The 26,060-nt window shown below is 57.8% G+C and overlaps 1 protein-coding gene across 2 annotated transcripts; it reads right to left on the bottom strand.

Annotated features, from left to right (window-relative positions):
- Positions 1 to 1,005: 1,005 nt before the first annotated feature.
- On the bottom strand, positions 1,006 to 25,137 carry TRAF2 (TNF receptor associated factor 2). Of its 2 annotated transcripts, none has more exons than XM_025981954.2 (11): positions 24,637 to 25,137; positions 15,251 to 15,460; positions 14,470 to 14,548; positions 14,135 to 14,233; positions 8,753 to 8,914; positions 7,652 to 7,726; positions 5,960 to 6,034; positions 3,916 to 4,263; positions 3,223 to 3,400; positions 2,254 to 2,402; positions 1,006 to 1,684 (listed from the first exon to the last, which is right to left on the bottom strand). In XM_025981954.2, exons 2-11 carry the CDS (start codon positions 15,436 to 15,438, stop codon positions 1,466 to 1,468), a joined length of 1,572 nt encoding a protein of 523 aa, XP_025837739.1. In that variant the 5' UTR covers positions 15,439 to 15,460; positions 24,637 to 25,137; the 3' UTR covers positions 1,006 to 1,465. The 2 variants fall into 2 exon arrangements, with proteins under 2 accessions (XP_025837739.1, XP_072604152.1); XM_072748051.1 differs by lacking the exon at positions 24,637 to 25,137 and adding an exon at positions 23,216 to 23,265.
- Between the last annotated feature and the right edge of the window lie 923 nt (positions 25,138 to 26,060).

The raw sequence follows: 26,060 nt of genomic DNA on the forward strand, positions 1-26,060 counted from the left end.
TAGGATCTTGTCCACTGACACAGTTCAAGATTTTCTTAAGGCTCAGTCCCCAGGGACAACAGGCACCTCACCAACCAGGAGACAAGTGCATAAGGTGGGCAGGCGATTGTCTGGGCTCCGCAGCCCCCAGGCCTTTGGCCCACACAGCCTGCGCACATTGGGAGCCCAGCAAACGGGCAGGTGGGACGGAAGTGTGCAGGGTGCTGCGCTCCCAGGTCAGGACCAATGCAGGCAGCATGTGCCCTATGGCTTGGAGGTGACACGCGGGTGAAGATGCTGTGGTCGCGGCCGTGGACACCAATCATGAGGACAGCGCTCTGGAGAGTGGAAAGGGAAGGCCCACAAGATGGCAGTTTTTCTGCCCTGTGTCTCAGCACAACTGCACGGGTCTTGGGATGGCTCGGTTCTTTTTCCTCCAAGCTTTCCTGTCACATTAACTCTTGACAGAGAGGGATGAGTTGTGATGTCAGGTTCTCTGCAAAGATGCTCAGGCAGCCCCCTGCCTGGCCCTCTGGAACCAGTGGTCCTGAGAACCAACCAGAGGTACAGACAGCCACTGGCCAGGACCCCAGAGCCTGCCCTAGTCCTGCACTGGGCGGAGGTTCAGCCTGACGTCAGGGGGCCAAAACCACTGACTGCCAACTGGTACCTGCTTAAGTCCCAGTTTGGGGAGGCGACGCTGCCTGTCGATCCCCAAATGCCAAAGATCTACTGGCCACTCTTCCAGCACTAGAGGTCCCTGTGTGGAGGAGCAGGGACACGTATAGACTGAGGGAGGAGGAGCCGGCTAGTTAAGAACATTCCAGAAGAGGCCAGCTGGCCTCAGCAAGGCCAGCAGCAGCGAGCTTCAAGTGTCAGGGAACCGACGGTACTGCTCAGGGATCCAGTGACACCGGTAGGGACAGGACACATAAGGGGAGGAGACCACAGGAGGGCAGAGAGCCAGGAGGCCCTGTGAGGGTTACCGCCAGCAAGGCCACAGGCAAACGGACACCACTCACCATGGAGATTTAACAGTTTAATAACGACTTCTCCACAGCCCGACAGGGCAGCTAACGCATCATGTCTGACAGCAGGGCCCAGTGTGTGCCCCGCACTCACCACAGGGGCAGCCGACAGGATGCCCTGAGGACACAGAGTGCCCTCTGTGCCCGCCAGCCTGGCCAGGCCTGCAGAGCAGGACCTCTCCTCAGAGGAGCGACCAGGCCCGGGAACGTCCCTTCTCTCCAACCAAAGGACAGGACGAGATGCCACCTCACCTCGCCCTCTGCTCACCTCGCCTGAGCACCCGTACTGATGGCCCACGAGCAGGTACTGACAGGCCTGCAGCCTGCCCCACTCAGAGGCTGAGTGGCCTCTCCCAGGAGGCGGCCCCTTCCCGGTAGACATGAGCGTGGCAGGTGCCCACCCACGGTGAGGCTCCAGCCCGGTGTGACCCGCGACCCCCAACCCTGGTGGGAGAAAGCTAGAGCCCTGTCAGGTCCACAATGGCCTTGATGAAGATGGCATCATCGCGCACATAGGAGTTCTTGGCCTCCATCTTGGAGACGGGGCAGAAAAGGGGGCAGCCGCTGGCGATGTTCATGTCACTGACTGGCCTCTGGAAAGAGGACGAGGTCACATCGGGCCTGAAGGCATCAATCACGTGCTCCCGGTTGTTCTGGTCCAGCAGCATTAAGGTCACCTGAGGGCGAGCAGCGTGGGAGCAACACTGAGTTACGGCCCGGCCAGCACCAGCTGCCAATGGCCTGAATTCCAGGGAACCAGCAGCAAGCGCCAGGACCACAGCCACCACGAGCAACCCCATCTGGGTGACCAGTGCCCATCGTGGCACTTTCCGTCCATCAGCCCCTGGGTCTATGGCCACAGTTAACACTACGAAACCGCATCCACTGGCGCCTCTCCTGCTCACATTCATGGGGCAGGCGTTCTCGTACCAAAGAGCTCACAGAGCACCCACTGCTCTCCCGAAGGAGTGACACTCCTCAGGGAGGCGCCACAGCTGCCCTGTGTCCGGCATGGGACAGGGAGGAGACGAGGATACGGCACCTCCTGCCCCTCCACCGAGAGCAGATCCCGGTTCTGGGAGTTCTAAGGGTAGTTGCGGGCTCACTGGCCGCACCCCTTCCTTTGGAACCAACTCCAAGCTGGCCTCTTTAAGTGCCGCCCAAGGGGCTGTGACAGACCCATATGGAGCCTGACCACCTCGCCACCCCAAGGGCCCCGGGATGCCACTGGGATAGCCCCACACACCTTTTGGTTGAAGGGCCACCGCAGGAGGGCATCATTGGGGCCCTTCATCACCACAAAGAAGAGAGACAGGTGTGTCCCACGCCCCGTGCCGTCTCCGTTCAGGTAGATGCGCAGACACATCTTGTAGCCATACCTGCTTGTGTAGAAGGCTGCGGAGGGGGAAAGGTGCTGGTAAGCTCTGCCGAGGGCTTCCCCAAGAAACACAGAGAAAAACACCCAGCTTTGGGGGCACAAACTTTTTCTCAAGGGACAGACTTAGTTCCCAGTAAAGACAAATGCCCCCAAAGGAAAAACGCTCAGGGAAAGCATTTCCAAGAACCCTAAATGTAAGCCCACCATGGCCCACAGGAACCAGTTGTGAGGCTAAGTGGCGGCTCGGGCTCTAGGCAAAGGGCCATGGTCAGACCTGAGCCCTACCTGAGGGGACCGTGGGGGATAAGAACTTGGGACAGGCCACAGGTGAAACCCCGACCCCCAGCAGGGTGCCCAGAGACCCGCGGGGGCCCAGACCTGATGGCAGCACCGGCTGGCCTGGTCCCGCCTCTGGAGCCTTCCTTCGGCTCCCGCACATGGCCCTGCTGCCTGGCTGGGGCCCGCACCTGACCCCCAACCCTCAGTCTGGTCCTCAGCCAGGTTTCGTCGGAGCTGAATTCAAAAGAAATTCCCATCGGCAGGTAGGGCCCCACTCCCGAGGGAATGTGTGAGGAAGGAGGTGCCTGCTTGGGTCCAGTGCAGAGAGGACCATGCCCCGAACAGACTGCTCCCCACCCAGAAGCTTCTTGACCGGCCAGGAAGCCTGAGCACATGCCCCATCCGGGAAGGCTGTGGGATCCTGAGGCAGCTCTGCTTAGAGGCTGCCCCATAACTCTTCCTGCCCCATAACCTCCAGGTTATGCAGGAGGGACCTCCTGCAGGGGCACCAGCCTGGGGGCCTGTGAGCACCTCCGAGGGCGAGTCTCAGAATAGTACCTGGGGAGAAGATGGCGGGCGTACGGCCGGCCACAGCTTCCTGGCGCTTCCTGGCAAAATCAGATATCTTCCAGATGAACACGCCATCGAAGGTGGACGCCTCCATCTCATGGACCTTCTGCTCCAATTCGGCCATTGCCAGGTCCTTCAGGCCAATGGTCCTCTCCAGCTGCTGCACCTGGGGGCCCGGGGAGCCCCGTGAGGGCACGTCCCTCCTGGGGGACCAGCGGAGGGGCTGCAGGCCTCCACCCAGTGGCCTCTCACAGGCCTCCTTCATTTTGCAGGAAGGTGCTTATGAACATGCCCCACACCCATCTTTCCACCAGTTTTGGGCAGAATGGCCCCTTCCAGGGCCCCCAAGGCTTCCCTGGGCTCAGCCGTCTCGAGTGGCTCTGTCCACCCCAAGTGTCAGAAAGTGCACTCAGGAACACACACCAGTCATGAGGCCCATTCCCTGTGGCTACCTCTACCCCCACACGCCAGGGAGGAAAGGCTGCCTTGGAGCGACCCCTAGGACCCCACAGCACGCCCATTAGTGAGCAGGCCTCAGAAAGGCGCTCGGCTCAGGGACACAGGAAGCAAAAGCAGAAAGGATGCTGACAGAAACAAGGTGCCATCCATAAAACCCCAGCTCTGAGCCCCCAAGATGCCCCTGGGTCCTGCGCAGGTTGGCCCAAATGCCCTGGCCCAGACCTTGTTACTCAGGGCCTCGATCCTGTCCTGGTCCAGCTGGTGCTGCCGGCCACACGCCTCAGCGGTCATGGCCACCCTCTCCACCTCCCGGTTCAGGACACAGACGATGTTCTCGAAGGTGGCTGTCTTTCTCTCTAGGGCCTCACACCGCTGCTGGAGCTCTGCGGCCTTGGAGAGCTCGGCCTCGGGGTGCAGTGTGCTGGCTTCCCAGCCCCCCATCTCGCTCAGACCCAGGAAGGGGCCACCAGCTCCTGAGAGGTGCTTCGCCTCCAGGAGGCTGCCCAGCAACATGGCCAAGTGCTCCCGAAGCCAATGGGCCTCGTGCTGCTGCTGCTTCTCGCTCTCCACCTGCAGGAAGAAGATAGAGAGGGTTGCTGGTGCTGCACCTGTACTCAGCCCTGACCCAGAGCCCTGTGGACACACCGCAAGGTGAGGCGACTCTGACATCTCCATACCATTCACTTGCTGGTATATCACCTGTCACTATCGTGAGTCAAATCTTCCAAAAATACAAACCTTCCCAATAACTTCTCGGCTTGTATTTGGAGAAACAAGAAAGGACACACTGAAGGGTGGGGGAGACCAGTAAAGCTAACCATCTCCAAGTATTTTTGATCTATCGTCCTGACTTTCCAGCCACATTTCTTCTAAAACTTCACAAGAAATTTTAAAAATGTTACACACTCTCAAGGGCACCTGGGGGCTCAGTCGGTTAAGTGTCTGACTCTTGTTTTCGGCTCAGGTCACCATCTCAGGGTCGTGGGATCTGGCCCTGCACTGAGCTCTGTGCTCAGCTTGGAGTCTGCTTGCGATCCCCACCCCTCCTTCTCCCTCTGCCCTCCCTAGTGGGGCATGCCTGCACACAGATTTCTCTCCCAAATAAATCAATATCTTAAAAAAATAAAAATAAAGGAGTTAGACACTCTCAAAACATCAAAAGTAGAAAGAAACAAATGAACCCTACCAGGCCCTGTGCCCAGAGAGCACCTCCCTGGTGGTGCTGGGACAGGATGCCCCCTGCCAGTCCAGGAGGTAGGCTGGGGGCAGTGTGCACATGCCACGCGGCCAGGGTCCTGTGGTCAGGGTTAGAGTGATGAGCTCAGGACAACATTTACCCTCAGGTGGGATTGCCCTGGGGCCATGTCTGACCACAGAAAGGCTGTGGTAGCCACACCCTAGGCACATACTCGGGCCTCTGGCAGCACCCACATGGGGGCCCAGGCCTGTGTGGGCATGGGCCAGCACCACAGCAAACACAGAGGAGTAAAAGTAGGAGGTGCCATCCTTGTGGACTACACCTGAGGCCAGGTGTCAAGGACGACTGGCACGGGAGTGCTGCCCGGGTGTTTCTGAGGAGCACAGCGCCAGCCATGTACCAGGGCCCTCAGAGAGCCAGGGCGCTGCACACTCCCATCCCCGGGGGACAGAAGAGAGTGGGGGAAAGAAGAGGAGAGGCCACGTGGACAGAAGAACTGCCCAGGCCTGAGGCAGGAACAGGTCAGTGTGCACAAGGATAGCCAGGCTGGTGACCAGCCCAGAGATGAGGTCAGAGGCAGCTAGGGCCACGTAGGCCACAGAGGCAGGTGCGGTCTGAGACCCGTCTATAGGAAGCATAGCTCTCTGAGTCGACTGGATGTAATACAGGAGACAAGGGGAGGGCCCACAGTGACTGCTGGGCTTGGGCTGGAACAGCTTGGTGACATGAGGTGCTGGTCTTGGGCAGGTTGGAGGATGAGGTGGGAGCGGGAGGCCCAGGATGCAGCTGAGACCCAATACACCCCCAGGTATCAGGGAGGTACAAGGCGCTGGGCATTTTCAGCAGAGAGAGGTGGTCAAAGACAGGGCCCCATGAGAACACCAGGAGGACAAGTAGACACAGCTAAGCCCAGACGGAGGCTGGGAACCCTGAGAGTCGAGGAGGCAGCAGAAGTGGGAAGGAAACCAGGAGGCCAGGCTGGAGGCCAAGCAGAGACCACATTCGGGAAGAAGGCCGACTCAGGAAACAGGGACTGGCACAGGCAGAGCCACAGCCAACAGGACTCACCATCTCAGGGCAGCCGACAACATGGAACCTGCAGGGGACTCGGCACTTGCCACACGCCCTGACGTGGTCCTGGAACTGGAAGGCCGGACACCATGAGTACCTGTACTTCCTCTCCCCACTGTGCCCTGGCTGAACACCCCCTCTTCAGTGTCATGCTGAACCAAACCCAGCAACCCTATTCCAGAGCCAAAGGTGCGACTGTGCACACAGACAAGAATGTGTGCACACACAGCCTGCGGGTATCAATCAAGGGAGGGGGTGCAGGCTGAAGGCCTCTCACTGTGGGCCAGTGTCTCAGTGCACCTGCCAACACCTGTCCTGGGCTCGTAGGATGCATTGTGTCTGAGGTCCCCAGAGCCTTGGAGGTGAGGTGGGGCCAGCCTGACCAGCGGCCGGACACGCATCATGGACCTGGCATGGCGCTGGCACATGGCAACACAGAGCCCAAAAGGACAGATGGACAACCCAGAAAGAGTTCAACTGCACACACGCTGGGCACAGACGCAGGCAGCCCCTCCCACCAACAAAGGTGGAGGCGGATGGCTGCTCCCCAGGCATGAGGGCAGGGGGCCGCCATAGGACAACTGGAAAGCAGTCCCTTTGTCTCCATCGCCCAGGGCCCTGGAATGACGGACACCAAATGGAAACACAGACAAGACAAGCAAAGTCAAAGGACAAGGGACTGTGACCCAAGCTACCCGACACTGAGAGTTCCAAAAACAGAAAAAAGAAGGACTGGGATTCTCTCCCCACTGTGAGCAACGGGCAGGAGTCCCTCGTGACAGAAACGCAGGCGAGCCCTAAGTAGAAAACCCCAGGCACGTTCATGATTCGAGAGCTACAAATTCCAGCCCTGGGACACGCTTTCTTAGCCACAGCAGAGTGAGTCCCCGAGCGTGTCCCCTCACCATGGCGGGGCAGGAACACTTGCCCTGGCGGTCACGTTGGACCCATAGAACCCTGTTACAAAACTACCAATTTGTTCTAGCAGGGCAACCTCTGAGACTTACAAACCAAGGGACAAATGGCAGCTCACCACTGAGAGACTGCCTCCCGGAAGGGACCACCGGACATCGCCCGACAGCACCTCCCCTGAGTGGAAGGAGCTGTAAAGAGCACCGCCAGCACCCTGTCACTGAGCAGCACGTACAGCAGTGACAAAGCACTCATCAGGCACCATGCTAAGGTAACCAAGTACCAAGATGCCCTGCAGCAAAAAGAGCTACAAACACAGAAAGCAGGCAAAAATCGAAACCAGAACTACCAGGATGAACCCATGATGTATTTTTCTCTTAAAATGGAGCCCTGGGGGGCACCTGGGTGGCACAGTGAGGGAGCAGCCAACTCTTGGTTTCCACTCAGGTCGTGACCTTGGGGTGGTAGGATCGAGCCCCACATCCGGCTCTGCGCCCAGTGAGGATCTGCTTGTCCCTGTCCCCCAGCCCCTCACCCCACTCTGCTCGCGTGCTCTCAGGCTCTCAAATAAATAAAATCTAAAAAAAAAAAAAACCTGCTCTGGACAAGAGGCAGTGTGGGGGCAGGCGCACATGATTTCTGCCCAGGATGGGTCATTTCCATCTTCAGAAGTATAACAAAAAAGTAGCCCATGGCCACCAGCCCATACCCTTCCTTTGGGCCCCAGGTCTGAGCCCCACCCCCCACTGGCCTCGGAGGCGCTGGGCAACAACTTACTTTCTCCCGTGAGATCTTCTTCTTGCCACAGCCATCACAAGTCAAGGGGAACTTGGGGCAGACCTCGTGGTGGGCCTGAAAGACAGCGGTCAGGAGCTGGGGCGTGGGTGGGGTCACCTGCACTGCTGCAAGGCCTTGTCCTCGGGCTGCAGCTCCCCTGACACCCCCAATGGGGTGGGTCCTATAGGCACTCTGAAGCACCAGAGACTAGAACCACTTTGCCATCTGACAGCTTGTCCTGACAGGACAAGCCACCGATGGACTTGGGGACAACACTGCTGTTGGTCACCCTAGCTGAAACAAGGCCATGGAGGGTAGCCAGTAGCCGCTGTGACCCCAAAGAGCAAGGCTGGCGGGACTTTCTGAACACACCTTTGGCGCCCAAATGCACCCTGGCCGTGGGCATGCCTCTGGGTGGAATGGCTCAGGGAGGGGACAGGGCAACAGGGGCAGCAAGGGCTTCCTGGGGACACAGTTGGCCAAATGCACAGTCCAGCTTCTTCAATAAGCAAGCAGCAAAGGAAGACACCCACGCCCGGAGCACCATTAAAGATGAAGAGACTTTGTAGACACATCATCAAGATGCAGCATGGCAACAGACGCTCAGAGACATGAGCAAACCTGGGTGCCAAGTGAGCCTGGTGCGGTGGGTAGGCACCATCAAGACTCAGGGTGACAGTAACACATACAGCTCTCTGAAAACAAACATGCTCAGATATACATTCTCAAGTTTCTGAAAACATGCTCAGATACATATTCTCAAGTTTTCAGAAGAAATGACACAGCCTGGGGCCCACACAGGAAGTGTGGGGAGCCTGATGCCGCCTGGCGTGTGCCAACTGGATAGTGAAGGTGGCATGGGCCTGGCACAGCTGCTCTCTGCATGTTAATTTTTCTATAAAGCAGCTTTCTAAAACGACTGAGTTTTGCCTTCATACCCAACCCAGTTCCCCACCAAGAACCTTCTACCCAAGTGGGTGCAAGGAAGGGCCAGCGGCACATGGCAAAAACGTCAAACCGGCCGCAAGGGCAGGACAGTAACCTTGGGCCATGGTGACAGCCCCACAAGGCCGGGCTGGGGACACGGCCAGGCGCCCTCACCTTCAAGTCAGCCCAGCAGCAGGGTGCCCGGCAGTGCCTGCAGCTGAGGCTTCTCTCTGGACACTCGTGCTCCGAGTGGTGCTCCTTCTCCCCCAGGCGAACCAGGCCTTTGCAAGCTGGGCACTCAGTCAGCATGAACGGGCAGTGTCCTTCGTGGCAGCTCTGGCAACAAAGGTGGCAAAGCATCAACAGGGTGCACAGTGGGATGCCGCAGGCTGCCACCACCGGGTTCCGTGTGTGACCACAGGCAGCTGCCCCCACTGAGGCTCCGGGGAGGTTTCAGGGCTGGACCACGGAGCCCCTGCACCAACCCCCCCAGGGCCAGTTTCATTCACTATGACACCTGTGCTCCGGGTCAGACAGGAACTCACAGACTGGTTGCTCCCCGCCCACGGGACAGCCCGAGCATCCCTCCCTCCCTGTGGGTGATGCAGTGCCATTCAGGGAGAACAGGACCAACGGCCAGGGACTAAGAGGGGCCATGGAGGGCCAGGGCCAAGTGGGTACAGAGAGGTGGGGCAGGAGGGCGCTCCAAGGGGCGGCACAGCCCTGGCCCCAGGCAGAGCCCTAGAGCGGTACGAGCATGATGATCAGTCCCAGAGCATGCAGGTTCTCAGTGAACAAAAGGCACAGGAGCGACAAGTCCAGGTGCTGTGAGGACAGGCCACGGCAGCCAGACTAAGCAGAGGAGGACTGGAGCCCACCCACTCATCCCGCACCCACACCAACAGCCTGCACGGGGGGCGTGGCCAGCAAGGGCATGTAGTGACCCAGGGCAGCAGGCCCAGCTTGGGGCCCTCCAGTGGGCAGCACCCAGGAAGAAGGTGGCCGAGGTGGAGGGAAGAGAGGCCACGCTGCCCCCTCAGGAGCCACAGAGCCCTATGTGGTGGGAGGCAGCTGGGAGGAAAGGAGGTGGCAGACAAGGGAGGGAGGGTGGGAATGCCTCCAGGGCAGCATGAGGGACCCAGCAGCCTGTCCCCCCACCACAGGGCCCCGAGCCCACAATCCAACACAGCCGACAGTTGCCCTGGGAAGTTGGCCGTGAGGGGGAACAGAAAGGGGCGCTGGGTAAAGGAGTGGGGAGCTCTGGGTTTCTCTCCTGTTGTTTTTTATTGTGGTAAAATATATATAACATAGTTTACTGTCTTAACCACTTTTAAGGGCCTTGGCACGTTCACACCTTGTGCACAGTCCCCTCGTCCATCCCCTGGACCCGTGTGTCTTCCAGACTCTGTCCTGTTAAACCCTGCCCCCCCACCTTGCTGCCCCCCCAACCCCCGTGTCTATGGATCGGACTCCTCTGGGCCTCCTGAGAGTCTTCGCTCCACCAGCATCCGTCCTGTACCTTGGCACCGTGCTAAATGTTAGGGAGACATTGGGGACGACGTGGAGCCTGCTGGGGCAGGAGGCAGAGGTCACTGCAAGAAGAAAGTTCTGGGCTGGCCCAGAGCAGGAGGAGGCCCTCCACCATGGGCTCAGGAGCTCCACAAAGGTCTGGGCTGGGGCAGCCTTGGACCGAGGTGCCCTCCTGAGAGCCTGGGTCTTCAGGGCTACCCTGGAGAGCTTGCTCGTGGTGCACTTGAGAGGAGCAGGGCAGGCCTCTACCATGCTACTCCCGGGCTGGGAACGTGCTGGCCGTGTCTCCATCCTGAGCCGCAGGCTTGGCTGCTGGGGCCAAAGCCCAGCATGTCCAGAGGGAGCAGAAACAACGGGCCAAGACCACAGAGACGTGGCACACATGCGGTGCCCTTCCTACAAGCCTTCCCACACGGAGACCTCAGATGTCATGTCTGGTGGGGAACCCCCCACGTCTGCTGGGGACCCCCCCCACTCTGTCACATCTGGTGGGGACCACCCCTCCACTCTGCCTTCCAGAGCAGGCACCCCTGCCCTCTGACCTCCCATGGGGACACAGCCCAGACCAATACCACACTCCCAGCACAATTTCCTGGTGACCCCATGGTGGCCCAACATAGCACCCCATACGCTGCCATGCGAGGCCCCAGCCTCTGTCAGGACACACACCAGGCAGGCCAGCCAGATCACACCCAGCTGCACGACGCCTTGGATGCTGCGGCCCAGCAGAGGACAAACTCGAGTGCAGCCTCCCAGGGGCACCCCCACCCCGTCACTGCAGCCTGTCTGGTCTCACAGCCACTCCCTGCCTACAGCTTTTCCAAAGCTCCCAGCTGAAAACGTGGCCTAGCCCCCCATGGCCTACCTGCACTGCTACAGGGCAATACTTCCCTGAACCCCAGGGTCCCTGGGACACCGCACAGCCCACCATGGCCTAATAGGAGGCAATGTCTGGGCCACATCCAGTACCTAATCAACAGTCAAAGTGAACCAAGGAGTCTCAGAGATAACCATAGCTCACAAAATGGAAAAACCAAGGACGTCTGGGTGGCTCAGTGGTTGAATGTCTGCCTTCAGCTCAGGGCATGATCCCGGGGTCAAGTCCCACATTAGGCTCCAGCCACAGGCCCTACGCACACCTGCTTCTTCCTCTGCCTGTGTCTCTGCCTCTGTGTGTGTCTCCCATGAAGAAATAAAAAAAAAAAAAAAAGGAAAAACTAGAACCCTTATAGTTAAGGTGCTTGAATTTAATTAAGAATGTTGATTAACACATAATAAGATACTTGCAGGAGCAACGTGGGCCCCCAAAGCAGCACAGAGCGGCAGCCACCAAGACGGGCAAGGGTACACCGCCCACTGCTGACCACCACCCCTGCAGCCTGTCTGACATCACCCCTGGGCTGCCTCTGGATGGGCCCGCAGCACCACCACCCTCATGGGATCAGAGAGAAGCACACACTTTGGAGAAATCAGTCTTTATTCAACCAGAATTCAAACTAAGAGCCTCTACGAACAGAGCCCTTTTGACTCTGAGCTCACCAGGACGTGGGGGGAGACAGCGAGCACACCCGACGCAGCCTCGCTGTTCAGCCATGGCCTCCAGTCACCGCCCCCCCCCCTCCCCGGCGTCTTCCACCTGTTCCCAGCCCCGCCTCTGTCTCCAGCCACAGGCCCCTACGCACACTCCCAGAGCAGCCTGGGGGCTGCGTGCCCTGGCACCTTTGGCACTTGGCAGGCACTCCACACATGCCTTTGACCTGAACTGGAGTTTTAAGTCACTGGGTTCTTAGAAAATACTAGACTTCATCGCCAAAGAAAACCATGTTCAAAGGCTAACCAGGACTTTCCAAACAGTTCAGCCACAGCACCAGCAAGTTACAATGCCACGAGTGCGAGTACCACCAAGGGCAGCTGCGTTGGCCCAGAGGTGGCGGGTGTGTGTAGAAGCCTTGATCTCACCCAGGCCGGAGATGTTCACCGCCAGGCCGAGGTTCCACCCAAGGGCCAGGCCCAGAGTCCCAGAGCAGTGCCCGCCCTCCCACATGACCAAACCCACCCCTGCAGGGACTTTCCAGGGCTCCTGGGCCAGCCAGGGACTTTCCAGCCCGCGTGCCTGCCGGGCCGAAGCTGAGCCACAGGCTGGCTACGCTCCCTGGCCCACAGCCCGAGGCCCCTTACACCAGCGTCATCCATACCCCGCGGCTGCAGCAGGCAGAAACCAGCCTCTCAGACTGGAAGGTGGGGGTCCTCCCACGTCCCCAGAGGGTCTCTGGGTCCCCGCGGAAGGCAGCACCGCTCCCCATGCCTGCTCCTCGCGCCCCACAGGGTCTCCTGCACCCACCTGACCCCCACAGCCTGCTCGGGCTCTCCACCCTCCCAGGAGAGACCCCAACCCGAGGCCTACTCTCTGGACTGCCCCGGGAGTAATAGTGCAGACCCCTTCTGCTGAGCAGGGCTTCCCACCAGCATGTGTGCAGCACTGGGGCCTCTGGGTCTCACACCCAGGAAGGCATCAGAAAGGGTGCGGGTAGCCCAGGGCTGCTCCATTTCCAGGCCCCCAGCACCCACAGGAAGGGAAGTGCCTTTCCTAGCCTACCCCACCAGGGGCCCCTCCTCTGGAAACACACGGCTTAGAGCCTGAAGACCAGAAAGTCTGGTTGGTCAAAACAATGAGCAAAGTTCAGCATGCAGGCCAGCAACAAGAGGGAGAAGCCCGCCAGCAGTTCAGGTCCCGCTTCCAATCCTGACAGGCTGTTTGCTACCATCACGACTCAGCATCCAGTGGGCAGGGCTGGCCCGGCACTGGGGCAGGAGCATGCCTGAGCTTAGGCACCCGGGTGCCATACCAACAGTTCCCCAGCCTCACCAATGGGCTGCCCACTCTGAAAGGCCAACCTGTGCCTCTGCACCTTCCAACCTCCCACTCTGGCAGCCACCCTGCCACTTCCTGCCTCTAGCTTTCACTCCTCTGGGGCCCTCACAGGAGTGGACTCCCACAGGACCTGTCCTTTAGGATGGGCTCATTTCACTGAACACAATGTCTTCAAAGTCTACTCACATGCATCAGGACTTCCTTCCTTCCTTTTTATTTGTTTATTTTTACTTTTTAAAAATATTTTATTTATTTATTCATGAGAGACACAGAGACAGAGGAAGAGAGAGGCAGAGACAAAGGCAGAGAGAGAAACAGGCTCCATGCAGGGAGCCTGACTTAGGACTTGATCCTGGGTCTCCAGGATCAGGCCCTGGGCTGAAGGCGGCGCTAAACCGCTGAGCCACCCAGGCTGCCCCTTTCTTCCTTTTTATGGCCGAATACTATTCCCTTGCAGGGACAGACCACATTTGGTTTGTCCCTTCATCAGGTGGGGGACACCTGACTGCCATGACATTTGTGTGTGAGTAACCATCTGAGTTGCACTGGTTAAGCAGAGGGGACAGCCAAATGAGCCTACAGAGGCCACACAAGTGCTGGCACCTTTTGAGCCTCCACACTGCAGGTGTGGCTGCCAGCTGCCAATCACGCAGAAGCCCCACCATGCTAATGCAGGGATGCAAGCCAGCCTTGCCAGGCTGAGACAGGCCTTAGCGAGATATGCCCACCAGCCACTGCCCTGTCACTGGCCAGATGCCTTTCTATGCCCACAGACCGAACATGCAGGTTATTTCTGGAATCTCCACTGTCTATACAACGCAAAATGAGAAAACCTTTGCCTAAAAACACATTGAAAGATCCCACCGAGCAAAACAGCTTCATTCCCGCATGTTACAGGAGATGCTGCAGATGCCCTCAGAGCCAGCCCAAGGTCAGCCACATGCTGCTACCCCGCCCCAGCATTCCACAGATGAGAAGACTGGGCCCAGCAAGGTAAACCCCCCTCCCGAGGCCATGCTCCCCGGACTTGTACATCTGCGTGCACGTATCATGAGCAGCTGCATGTTCCTCCTGGCGGACTCCCACAGGCTCCATGTGCTGCTCTGGGGGTGGGGTCAGGCTTGGGAAGTCAGGCCAGCGCAGGGGGCCCCTACCTCATATTCTTTAAGGGTCCCCTTCCAGGTGCAGCCACTGTTGGGACAGACGGCCGGCAGGCTCTCCACCTCCCTGCGTGCAGCGTTGTCTGGGAAAGCCTGAGGACAGCATTCCTACGGTTAGGCTTCCTCCTAGCTGCCCACCGCCTACCCGCCACCAATGCTGCGAGGCTTCCAGACCAGGCCCCAGGACCAACACACCTCCCCTGCAGCTGCTCCAAGCTCTAGATGTGACCAGGCAGGGAGGGGCACATCCTCGCTGCTCAGTATTATTAAAGGAAACGCCAAAACATTTTCTGCTCATTTGACAGTTTTTGCTCGAAGTCTTCACTTACCGAACTGCTTTCCAAAATAGAAATGCCTTCTTCATATATGCCCTCGTGAACACAGGCGGCACAGTTCTGAGGCCCAGAGCTAGTGAGGAAAGGGCGAAGGCCTGCCGTCAACCGTGCTGCAAGGAAGGCTGTGGACCACAGGCCATGGGCCAAGCTCAGCTCTCCCTCCGCCGTGTTCTGTGCCCTGGAGACTGACACTGCATCAGTCATGAGCATGCGTAAGGGACCGTGTTGAAAACCTTATAAGATAGGTGAGATGATCCAAACCCTCTGATCACAACAACCCCTTCCAGTGTGAACAGAGGTGCTCTCAGATGGCCAACCGCTCAGGGCCAGGTACCCAGGAATGAGGTACTGGATCCTGTGCCCACTCTGGCCTTCCATGTGCCACAGGGGCCTGCCCTCAGACTGACTGCTACAGGCTCTGAGTATGTATTCCTTATCTAGAGCAGCGCATTCGATGCAAATGCAACATGAACCAACAATGGGACTCTAAACAGTCCTGTGTCTGGATGACAAACTAGGAACACAGGAAACAGACCATAATGATGTTTATTGCAGTCCCTGCATCCCGAGCACCCAGTCAAAGCACGACCCACCCTCTTCAGTTACTAACTTGACGCTCTCATTTGCAGGGAACCTCTGCAGGTGATGTCAGGGAGCACCCCCTGGAGCACTCTCCCACGGACACGTGCATGCCTACAGCCATATGCATGCCTGCAACCGCCTCCATTGGCAGTAGAGCGCCAAGCCAGCCTGCTGCCCTCTGCCCCCACAGTACCTCAAGATGCTGCTCAGGCAGTAAGAGCAGTAGCGGTGGCCACACTGGGCCTGGAAGGGTCTGCGCAAGACATTCCTACAGGCTGAGCACAGGTACTTGTCCTCCGGCTTGGTCCCCAGGAGGGTCTTCGAGAAGCCAGGCTGCAACAAGTCTAGGGAGCCGGGAGGGGTCACGCTGGCTGCAGCCATGAGAGCCAGGAACCGCCACACCCTAAGGAAGAACAGAGCGTGTCACAGAGGGTTCTCCCCGTGCCCAGCAGTGAGGGGCAGGGTCATCAAGCTGAGCAGCGGTCAAGAATCTGTGAGGCAGGATTTTCGCCCTCTGAGAACCTAATCTCCTACTACACTCGTGGAAACCAAGGCTCAGCAGGGTGGCAACCTGCTCAGGATGCACCAACACGCCCATCCCAGGGCCCCTAGACCAACAGGCTGTCCCCAAGGTCACCCAGCCCACTGTGCCAGGACCCATGGGCAGAGCACGTGCGGACATCTGAGGGCCCTTCCCACCAGCACTGGCCATCTGCAGAGCCTGATCCGGGTGCCTTCCTGTCCAGCTTCCTACACATCAGCCTGGCAGGAAATTCTGACCTGCCTGTGCAGGGGCCCGAGGCAGCAGCCAGCAGATGGCCACTGCACTTGTTGGCTTCTCTGATGTCACCATCGCTGCCAGGGTCCCTCCGCCTTGAGAGCTGCCCTCTGTCATCCACTGGGCTATGGCAAGGTCCCCCAGGCAAGGCAACCAGACCTGTGAGTCAGGCAGGGGAGAAGCTCCCAGAGCGTTCTGAGACCTTGCATGGAACACACTGTTCAACGTACAGCATCTCCACAAGCCAAAAGCAACTGTACCTGCTAACCTTTCAAAAAGGACAACAGCCCAACAGCCCCTGGCCGGGAAGCACGTTAACTCAGAGCCACTATGACCCCTTTGCAAATGCTCCAAAGAGCTTCCTTTCCCAGAGGTCCCTGGTACAGACCCCATGTTTTCTCATGGATGCACACAGAGCAGACCAGCTTTCAAACCAGGATGTCTCAAAGTGATATGCCTCTTTCCAGTGTTCACAAGACTGTCTTCAGCATCCTGAGCCGGTCTGACACCACACGAAGCAGCGACAGACGGCATGTCTATTTCTATCTACTGGGCAAAGCCACTTTCAATCACGACTTCTGGATCTGTAATCTGTGAGGCCTTCTTAGGCTGGCAGGCCACAGACACAGGTTATACTGTTAGAACCCACATTTCCTCCTCCAACTACCAGATAGACGGGGTGTTATGCCCACAGGTACTCAGTAGGATGGCACAAGTTCCCCCCAGCTGGTCCTGCACTTTTAGGGCGTGTGGGTGTGTCTGGGTCCTGGACCATCCACCTGTCCCTTTGACAATTGGGGATTTCATTCTTTCGAGCCCTCAGGACACGGACATGTAAGTACTAGAAAGTGCCCCCTTAATAAAGCCTTTAGTGAGGAGCTAAACCAGAGTTCGAGAACTCACGTGTACACGAACAGTGCTGGCCAGGCAACCGAGGAGGGAGGATGCCCTCAGCCCACTTGTTTCAAGGCCACTGTATGACTACACAAGTACTGACTAGAACAAGGGATCAGTGAAAGTACGCTTACTCTCACAAGAGGCATTCTGCGTATTTTTTCTTCTCTCTGGTCATGCTACTAAATTGACTTCATGAACCATCAATAATTTGAAAATCACTGCTGTATAAACTACATTAAACAAGGACTTTTATCCTTAAATATTGCTAGTAAAAAAACAGCACTCTTTAGATCTCTGTTTACCATGTTAAGTGAGATAGAACATCTCATGTAAGAGACTTAGTTATGTTTCATACCAACAGGGAAAAAAAGCAAAATAAGAAACAAACACCATCATGACAGAATACAAGGATTATGGTGATACTTTTCTTGTTATATTTTTTAATATTTTATTTATTTATTCATGAGAAACAGAGAGAGAGAGAGAGAGAGAGAGAGGCAGAGACACAGGCAGAGGGAGAAGCAGGCTCGATGCAGGGAGCCCAACGTGGGACTCGATCCCAGGACCCCAGGATCACGCCCTGGGCTGAAGGCAGCACTAAACCACTGGGCCACCCAGGCTGCCCCTGCTTTTCTTGTTTTAAAACCTCACTGAGCAGGGGCACCTGGGTGGCTCAGGGGTTGAGCGTCTGCCTTTGGCCCAGGGTGTGATCCCAGGGTCCTGGGATCGAGTCCCACATCGGGCTCCCTGCAGGGAGCCTGCTTCTCCCTCTGCGTGTCTCTGCCTCTCTCTGTGCGTCTCTCATGAATAAATAAATAAAATGCCTCTCTCTGTGCGTCTCTCATGAATAAATAAATAAAATCTTAAAATAAAACCTCACTGAGCAGCTTCTCTCAGCATTTGTGAGATAGCACTTTATCCTTTGGCATCAACATTCTATCTACTAAGCATACCTGTGGAGAACTGAACCTATTTTACTAATCCATCAACATGTACTCGTTAGATAGAAAAGAGCCAGACAAATGGTCTCTTTTTCTGAGTGATGAAAAAGGTTAACAGTTCCCAAAAGGCAGTCAGGCCTCGATGACCTCACCAACACAGCTTACTTAGCAGTCACATCTACCTGACACAGCCGGATGGTGGGGGTATTTCTGTTCTAAATGTGGAGAAGTGGCCCTGGAGCGCCCAGGGAGCCCACCCGGCACCACGGCACTGGACCACGAGTCCCACCGCTGCCCGTATTGTGCTGGGGGATTGCCAGTGCTTTTGTCCTTACAAGCACATTTTAACTTTTGAGAACTGTAATGAAAGACATCATAGAGACTCAAAAGTGTTGTGCCAAAATATAACACTTTAAGGCCATCGTCGAGCTCTGCTGCTGTGGGGTGTTGCTTGGCCCAACCCTAGGAGAAAACTCCCCCGTCTCTGGCCCTGAACTTCTGAACCTCTGGGTGGTGTGCACTTGTCTACTCATCTGAAGGCACACAGGGCCTGGGGGCCTCCCCAGGAGACAGGCGCAGCCAGCAGCCCAGACTCAGGCACCAGGATGGAGGGTGGGCTGGCCAGCTGCTGCTGCATATAGAATAGGACTCAGGAGTTAAGAGCACCCAGACCTGGAGCCAAAATAAAACTGGTCCTCTCAAGCTTCCACATCCTCTCTGCCGGGTAAGTTAGTTATAAACAAGAACCATCTCCGTTTGCAATGATTTGCAGGAACATGTGAGCAAACATTCCTATTCAGCCTGTCCTGGATTTCCCATTCATTCATTCCCCAAAATCAAGCTCCAGACACAAATGTGCTAACTTTGTACAACAAACACATTTGCGTTTTATTTAAAAGGACATTTCTACTGGAGATAAAACTGTATTTCCAGAATGGTTCCAGTTATCTGAAGCTTGAGGACAGACCTCTGCTAACGGAAGCTGAGAAGCTGTCCCCTCTGGCGGCACAGTGCTGTGACACACTAGGTACTTGCTCTGCTTCCCAGTTAGTTCCTGGCACAGAGCTTCTAAAACCCCCAAGATTTCCCAACTCATGGGGACAGGGGAGCATCTCTGTTACTCCCAAGCCCCTCCACAACTGTCCCCTGCTGCCAGGGAGGGGAGAGGGGCTGGAGATTGACCTAATCACCAATGGCCAATAATGTAATCAATCATGCTTTCAAGACAGAGGCCCCACCACACCGTGAAGAGTGAGGCTCAGAAAGCTCCCAGGCTGGGGACACGTCACAGCGCTGACAGGCTAGTGTGCTGGAGGGCAGGGGGACTCCACGGCCCTGCCTGATACCTCGCCCTGTGCCTCTTCCATCTGGCTGTTTCATGCAATTAATGTTTACTGGAGTTCTATGAGCCACTCCAGAAATCACTGAACCCAAGGAGGGGTCCCAGGAACCACATATTTGGTGTCACAAGTACTGTAAGAAACGCAGCTATTGTCCATTCAGGGGGTCCATGCCGGCAAGAGGGGGCCTTTTGGGGTACTAGAAATGCCCCTACAGACAAAAGTGCATCTAGCTATATGCTTAGGATGTGTACATTTTGCTGTACGTAGACCTCCACTTCAAAAAGAAAAAAAAAGTGGGAGTTTCTCTTCCCAGAGTCAAAAAAAAAAAAAAAAAGGCCCTTAAATCCCTAATTATAAAAAAAAAATCCCTAATTATGGTACACCTGTGCATGTTTATCCCAAACCCTGTCTCATAATATTAAAACTGGCAGAACAAGCTGAAAAGTCGGTTCTGCCATGAAAGCAGCCCCCCGGAGACTGGGAACAGCCAGCAACTTCACAAGCCCAGGGCCTGCCTCTGTGTGGAGCCCAAGCACCCAGGGAAAGAGCCATCCCTACGAGAAACCACTGGCTGAGCTGCAGGCCATGAGGCAGCTGGCCCCACCATGCCCAGTCTGGGGCGTGAGCGTGGGCAGTGGTGTTAGTGAGGGAAGGCTGCATTTGTTACTACAACCAGGCACCTCCTTTGGCCACCAAACGAGCCAAGGGAGGACCCGGCTGCTGGGGCGGGCGTCACCATGCCGCCCACAGACACATGGCTTCAACCCTCAGCCTGAGATACCCCAGGCACCAGAGACTGACCTTCTTGAATTCACATCCTCAATGACAGCCAGTTCTGCTCTGTGTGACGTGGGATTCCACGTCAGATTTCACCTGGTTCCACCCATTTCCAACGTGCCTGCATAACAAGCCCACTTGAGCAATATTCAAGGACTCCCATCAACACGCAGCAAGGAGTACAAGCTTGCCCTCCCCCAAGGACTAGAAATCCACTTTAAAATGATAATTTTATACTTAAGTTCACATTTTCCCAGGCTCAGCACAATGCCAAATAGTAGCCTGGTACCAATTTCATGGCCAACAACTGTTTCTCCTGAACCATCATGAGCAAATACTATGGGGGCGTGTTTCCAGTCTCAAGTGCTGGCTCACAAGTCTTCGTATGATCTCCATGCTGATATTGTTTCTGACTCAAAACTGGGGCTTTCAAGAGGAACAGGGTGACTGGCCGTCCTGACACAGCAACTCTGTCCTCCATTCCCCCTGACACAGGCACCCACTCTGCTCCCCTGCCCCCTCCCTGACTGCTGGGTATGAGTGCCTACATATGCCCCTGCCCAGAGCTAGGCCCCCACCTCAGCCACCCCCCCAGTTGTTCCAGTCAAATTCTCAGAGATCCACTCTCTCTCACCCACCCACCCTGAGCACGCTAGTAAACCCAACAGCTCCGCCCCTACAAACACCTAGAACCTGACCAAACCGCTATCTCTGGCCCCTGGCTGCAGCCCCCGTAGCCCTCTGGGCAGCTGATGGGCCTTTGGCTGGGCCTCGGTTACTCTACCCTCAGACCCCAAGGCCTCCCAGTGGCTCTGCCCTCCACCCTGTCTGTCCAAGGGTCATGATTTCTCAACAAGGCCTTCCCTCTCAGCGGTCACTGGAACTGTCCTGTGCAGGCCTCCCTCCTCAGGCCTGTCTCCTCTGGAATGTAAGCTAAGCACCATAAGGCAGGGACTGGGAGGGCAGAGGAAGGACCCAAGCCTGTGCATGAAGTGCAAGAGCTCCCTCAATGCTTCCCAGGCTCCCGGCTCGTCCAGACTCCTCCACCATTCCAATGTGGAGCACCCCAATCCTGAATCCTGGACGAGCTGTCCCTTCTGAGGCACTTCCCCTAACCTACCTCCTACCCCCACCTCTGCTGAGTCCTCACCTCCCTAACCCACAACCAGGTCACAAGACCACCGGCTCCACTGCTCCTTGGGTCCCGTAGGGAATGTGGCCTCAAGCCTGTTCCTGCTCAGACATGGAATGGCTTCCACGGAATCTGCCTCTTGCACCCCTCCCAGGCTCAGACCCTCTGTGCAGGGGTGGGAGACTGACATGCCCTCTCTGTGGACACAAGGACCACGCCCTTGAGACAGTGCTCCCACCCATCTCCATGAAGGAGTTGGCCCAGCCCATGGGAGACTGACACACTAGGCACAGGAAGATGTGCACTGCACTCTTGGCATCATTTGTGTGCTCTGGGGGTAATTTTTTTTCTGGATTTTCTTCTGTGGACTTTCTTGCCCTTCCTGCTCCAACGTGTCTGTGATGTCCTGTCGTGGACACCCGCCCACCAGTGCACTGACCATACATTTCCCACGGCCAGAAAGGGACCCAGATCTGATTCTCAAAGCACAAAGCAAAAAGGCCTTTATCTTCTAGAGAAAATGCTTTCTCCAGGAACAAGTGACCACTGTAAGTCCTCTGCTCCCCAAATTATAGCTATTGCTGTAGACTACTCCTTCAGGTCCCCAAATAATGACATTTGCATTTGTTTCCCCAGGGAAGTTTAAAAACCACTCAAGAAAAAAAAAAAAAAAAAAAACACCCAAGAGAGAGAATTGCAGCTGAAAGCCCCCTCTCCTTGGAGCCCCCCACGAGGGAGCCAGCAAGGCAGTGTAACAGCAAGGTACACACACAAGCTTCACTGTCGGTCACCAGGCACTGATATGGACAGGCTCCTGCCTTAGGCTACACATGGTGCTGAGGACACTGTGGGGCACTGGAGGGTGGTGTGGTGCAGACTGGGCATGTGGAGAGGCACCTGCAAGCAGAAGGACCAGCACAGGGGTGCCAGCATGGTGCACTCAGTTCAGTGTCCAGCTCAGGGTTGTGGAATCTGTGGGAATGAGCCCTGCACTGAGCTTTGCGTTCAGTGGGGAGTCTGCCTGAGATTCTCTCTCCCACTCCTCTGCCCCTCCCCCTGCTGCAGCTGCTCTCTCAAATAAGTATCACCAAAAAAAAAAAAAAAAAAAAAAGGACCAGCATGAAGGCCCCAAATGCCCAACATCAGACCGCTAGCCTCTGGGAGCTCCGGCCTCAGGGCTTGGGCTTTCCTGCGAGAACCAGGTGCCCAGGGAGAGGGGCCACCAGATGTGTGGAAGCCACTGCTAGAAGCGCCGAGGGCCTCTGTGGCTTCCAAAAAACTTGAAGGAAAACAACTCTTAGTGTTTTTGATTCAAGCATTAGTGAATACTCTGGTGTGTAAACCACACAGTATTCAGGCTGTTTAATAAAACTCAAGCAACACCGGCAGGTTGACTGAGACCTCCCCCTGAGAGACGCGAGTGGGTGGGCAGATCCGCTGCCCTCACAGTAACCCGGCTGCCAGAGCTGCTGACCCGGCCTGGCAGGGCCGACTGCTCTCCTGCCGCTGCCGGCAGCGGTCCTAGGCTCCCCACTGCCCGGACCCATGGACAGGCAATTCCCATTCCGGCCGAGGCCGGGTCCACGTCTTCAGCAGCCGGCTCCCGCCAGCGCTCGCAGGCCCCGGGACCACCTGTCACGGCCCCCACACCCACACGAGGATGCTCACAACTCGGGCACGCTCCCCTGCCCGCAAGGGGCTCACATGTGCAGCGACTACCAGCAGCGGGAAGGGCAGCTGCGGCGCAGACACCCTCCAAAGGTGCAGGGCTACGTGCAGACCGACCCCTGGAGGTTCAAGGGTCAGCCGCCATTCAAGTGACCCCCAGGGGCTCGAGGCCCCGCAGGAGGCGGGGGGCGGGGGCGGCGAAGAGGCAGAGCGTGGGACGAGCTGGCGTCCCCGAGGCGCGGGGAGTTCGTGCCCCTCTCCCGGGTCAGCCCCCGCAGCCGGGCTCTGGGTCGGGGCGCACAGGCCCCCGACAGCCTCTGGGCGGCCGCGGCGCGCTGACCCCGGGCCGTGACCCCCCAGCCGGAGCCGCGGTGGACTCCCGCGGGCGATAACGAACTTTCCGGCGCCGGCCCTGCTCCGACTTTCGGTTTCCGGGCGGCCTGGCTCCGAAAAATCCCCTCAGGCCCGCGGGGCGGCGACCCTCCTTGCGGGCCCTGCCTCCCCCGCGCCGCACGCGCCCGCCGCCCCGGGCCCCGCCGCCCGCGCCCCCGCGGACCCCGCGGTCGCCCCCGGCCCCGGCTCCGGCCCCGGACCCGGCCCCGACTCCCACCGCTCCACTCACCAACGGTCGCCGCGCGCCCGGAACTGCGCGCGCGCCCAGCCGCCGCCGCGGACCCGCCCCCCGAGCCCGCCTGACTGACTGGCGGGGGGGCCAACCGGGAGCGCCGGGCGAGCCGCAGCGGACGCTGATTGGCCAGATCCCGGCTGCTTAAGTGGAGCTCGGGCTCGGTGGGTGCAGTAAGGTGGGGCGGTGGGCGGTGGGCGGTGGGGCGGCGGGGCGGCGGGGCGGCGGGGCGGCCCGGGCGGCTGGGCTCGTCCGGCGGTGGGGAGTGGGGGGGCGGGCACCGCGGCGGCGACTCCCGCCCACCCTCCCGGAGCCTGGCTCAGCGCAGGGCCCCAGTTTGGGTGAGAATTCTGAGAAAAAACACAAAAGGACCCTGCTCGCGGGACCCCTGGGTGGCTCAGCGGCTGAGCGTCTGCCTTCGGCTCAGGGAGTGATCCCAGGATCCAGGATTGAGTCCCATATCGGGCTCCCTGAGGGGAGCCTGCTTCTCCCTCTGCCTGTTTTTGCCTCTCTCTCTCTCTTGTCTCTATGAATAAATCTAAAAAAAAAAAAAAAAAAAAAAAAAAGACCCTATTCCGTCAGAGAGCGGGAAGGACAGGCCTCCCATCAGGGCAGTGCAGTGCTGGCGAAGGTCGCCCACAGGGGCCCCCGACAGTGCCCTCTGACACGGTTGAATGGTGGGTCTTATGTTGTGTGGATTTTACCACCAAACCAGGCCCCAAAAGCACAACCCGTGGCCCGCACAGGAAAGCCAGCCGCGTCAGCATCTGGGAAGAGGCAGGGGTCAGTGTTGACCCCATATTGCCTCCTGGGTTGCTGGGAGCCAGTCTCTCCCGGAACATGGGTTCTGCCCTGTATCTGACAAATCTGCTGGGTCTTCCCTCATCCCCGCGTTCCCAGCAGCCAACTGCTCACTCCATTTTTCAGGAAAAGACAAAAGACTCAGAGAGGTCAGAGTCCTTACCCCAGGTCACACAGCACGTCCCGCAGCCCCACTCTGAGGGGCTCACCTGGGTGCCCACGGGATGAGCCAGAACACGGTTTCTGAAGGGATATCGGTGCAGAAGCGCTGGCATCTCACCTGAACATCACTTGCTCTGGAGTCAGAACTCCCCCTTCCAAATGCTGCGTCCTGGGACACAGCCCAGGGCTGCCCTGCCTCTGATATAGCACTCAGGCTGCGGCTGGTTACCTGAACCTCGAGGTAAGGTTGGCCACAGGCATCAGCTCCCCAGGCCAACCCCCAGGTTCCCTGAGGTTTCATTCAAATCCCATAAGTAGGTGAGCACCTGCCAACACCTGGGAGCCCACCAGTGCCAGCCAGAAATGGTTCTTGCAGCAAAGAGGAGGTTCACCTGCAGCAATGCCCGCTGCCCCACCCCCTTCCCACAGGGTGAAATCAGGAAGCAGCCACCTACCTTCTGCGATGGCTCCTCCTGGGGAGAGGAATGTCACAGAAGCCCTGGCCCTGGCCACCTAGGCCTCGCCCCAAGTCTGGAAGAGACTCCCCTGGCGAACTCCTTACAGACTCCCCTGGCGAACTCCTTGCCTCCTGGGCAGGCAGCCCCCAGTGGACCTTGGCGCCTGCAGGGCTGGGCCAATCTCAAAGGACCCGCCAGCACTTTCAGCACAAAAACACTCTTTGACTTTGCTGTTTCCTAGGATTTTCACAAGCACGTTTTTTCACAAGTACATTGTTTAAAAAATTGACTCTGCTGACAGGCCTTTGAGGCATGCAGAATTGGGAACAGAAGAGAAAGCCCCCACTGAGCCCAGACTGGAAGTGGCCAACCTGCCCCCATTGGCCCGCTCAGACCCAGAGACACCTCCGTCCTGGCTGGTGGAAAGGGGTGACTCACTCTGGTCGTCAGGCAGCTCAGGGGATTCCCACTCAGTTTCCTTCCTGCCAAAAAGAAAGCAAAACTCCACCCATGGCAGCCACAGTGGGAGGGGTTGGGGAGGGCCCAGAGCAGCCCCAGGCGAACCCATGAGGGCCCGCATCCTGCTCCCCCTGCTCCCTGAAGGCCTGGGTCCCAGAGGCAGCAGAAGGCTGCTCTCCCAGGCCCCCAGTGCCCCTCAGAGAGGCAGGGGCCCCGGCAGATCAGGGTCCATGCTGCAGTGGACCTTGGCTGCTCCTGAGGGCCTGTGGACTCCTGCACCCACTCCGCCTGATGGCCTGGTGGCTCTCGAGGGCAGGCAGGGCCCCCCCATGCCCCCATCTGTTCTCCTTCCCCCTGCTATCCCCTGTGCCCCAGGGATAGTCCTGCTGCTCCTCTAGCAACAGGGCCTGGCCACTCCCCTCCAAGGCCCTTACTTCACTCAGGCCCTTGGGAGCAGAAGCAGGAAGGCTGACCCAGCTCCCTGCCCCCAGGACACAGGATGCCCCTCATGTCCCCAGCTCTGGTCCCAGAGGAGGGACCCCTACTAAACCCCCCAAGGCGGGCTCCCACCCTAATGCCCCAGCCTTTTCTTCGCTTCGTTTCTCAGCCACGTGAAGGCTTCCAAAGGAAGCCAGTTTCGCTCTCACTGTGCAGTCATCTGACAGCACCTTTCCAGAAAGGTGACCCAGGAGGGGCTCCCCCCGCCTCCACAGTGTGCACGGCCCCTCCCTAGGGCAGCCCCTCAAAAAGAAGAAACACACGGGGTGGTGAGGCCTGTGGCTGACCTGCCGGCAGCCAGCACTGGGACAGGTGGGTGGTGGGGGCGTCCCAGGGTGGTAGGGAGGGGGAAGCCTGCCCAGCAGCGGGACCCAAGCTGAAGTTCACTCATGGTGAAGAAGCAGGAAGGTGTCCAACATGTGCGGGACACAGCGTCCCTGTCAGCAGAGGCAGATGACTGTTGC

This window comes from Vulpes vulpes, chromosome 2, assembly GCF_048418805.1.
Source record: "Vulpes vulpes isolate BD-2025 chromosome 2, VulVul3, whole genome shotgun sequence".
In the NCBI taxonomy this organism is placed as follows: domain Eukaryota; kingdom Metazoa; phylum Chordata; class Mammalia; order Carnivora; family Canidae; genus Vulpes; species Vulpes vulpes.

What these genes read in the sequence shown, in the direction of transcription:
- TRAF2 (XM_025981954.2), bottom strand. Translation starts at nt 15,438, where the DNA reads ATGGCTGCAGCCAGCGTGACCCCTCCCGGCTCCCTAGACTTGTTGCAG. An exon ending in CTATTTTGGAAAGCAGTTCG is followed by an intron (nt 14,234 to 14,469) that starts GTAAGTGAAGAC and finishes TGCTGTCCTCAG; the next exon opens with GCTTTCCCAGACAACGCTGC. An exon ending in GGTGGCCCTTCAACCAAAAG is followed by an intron (nt 1,685 to 2,253) that starts GTGTGTGGGGCT and finishes GCTCGCCCTCAG; the next exon opens with GTGACCTTAATGCTGCTGGA.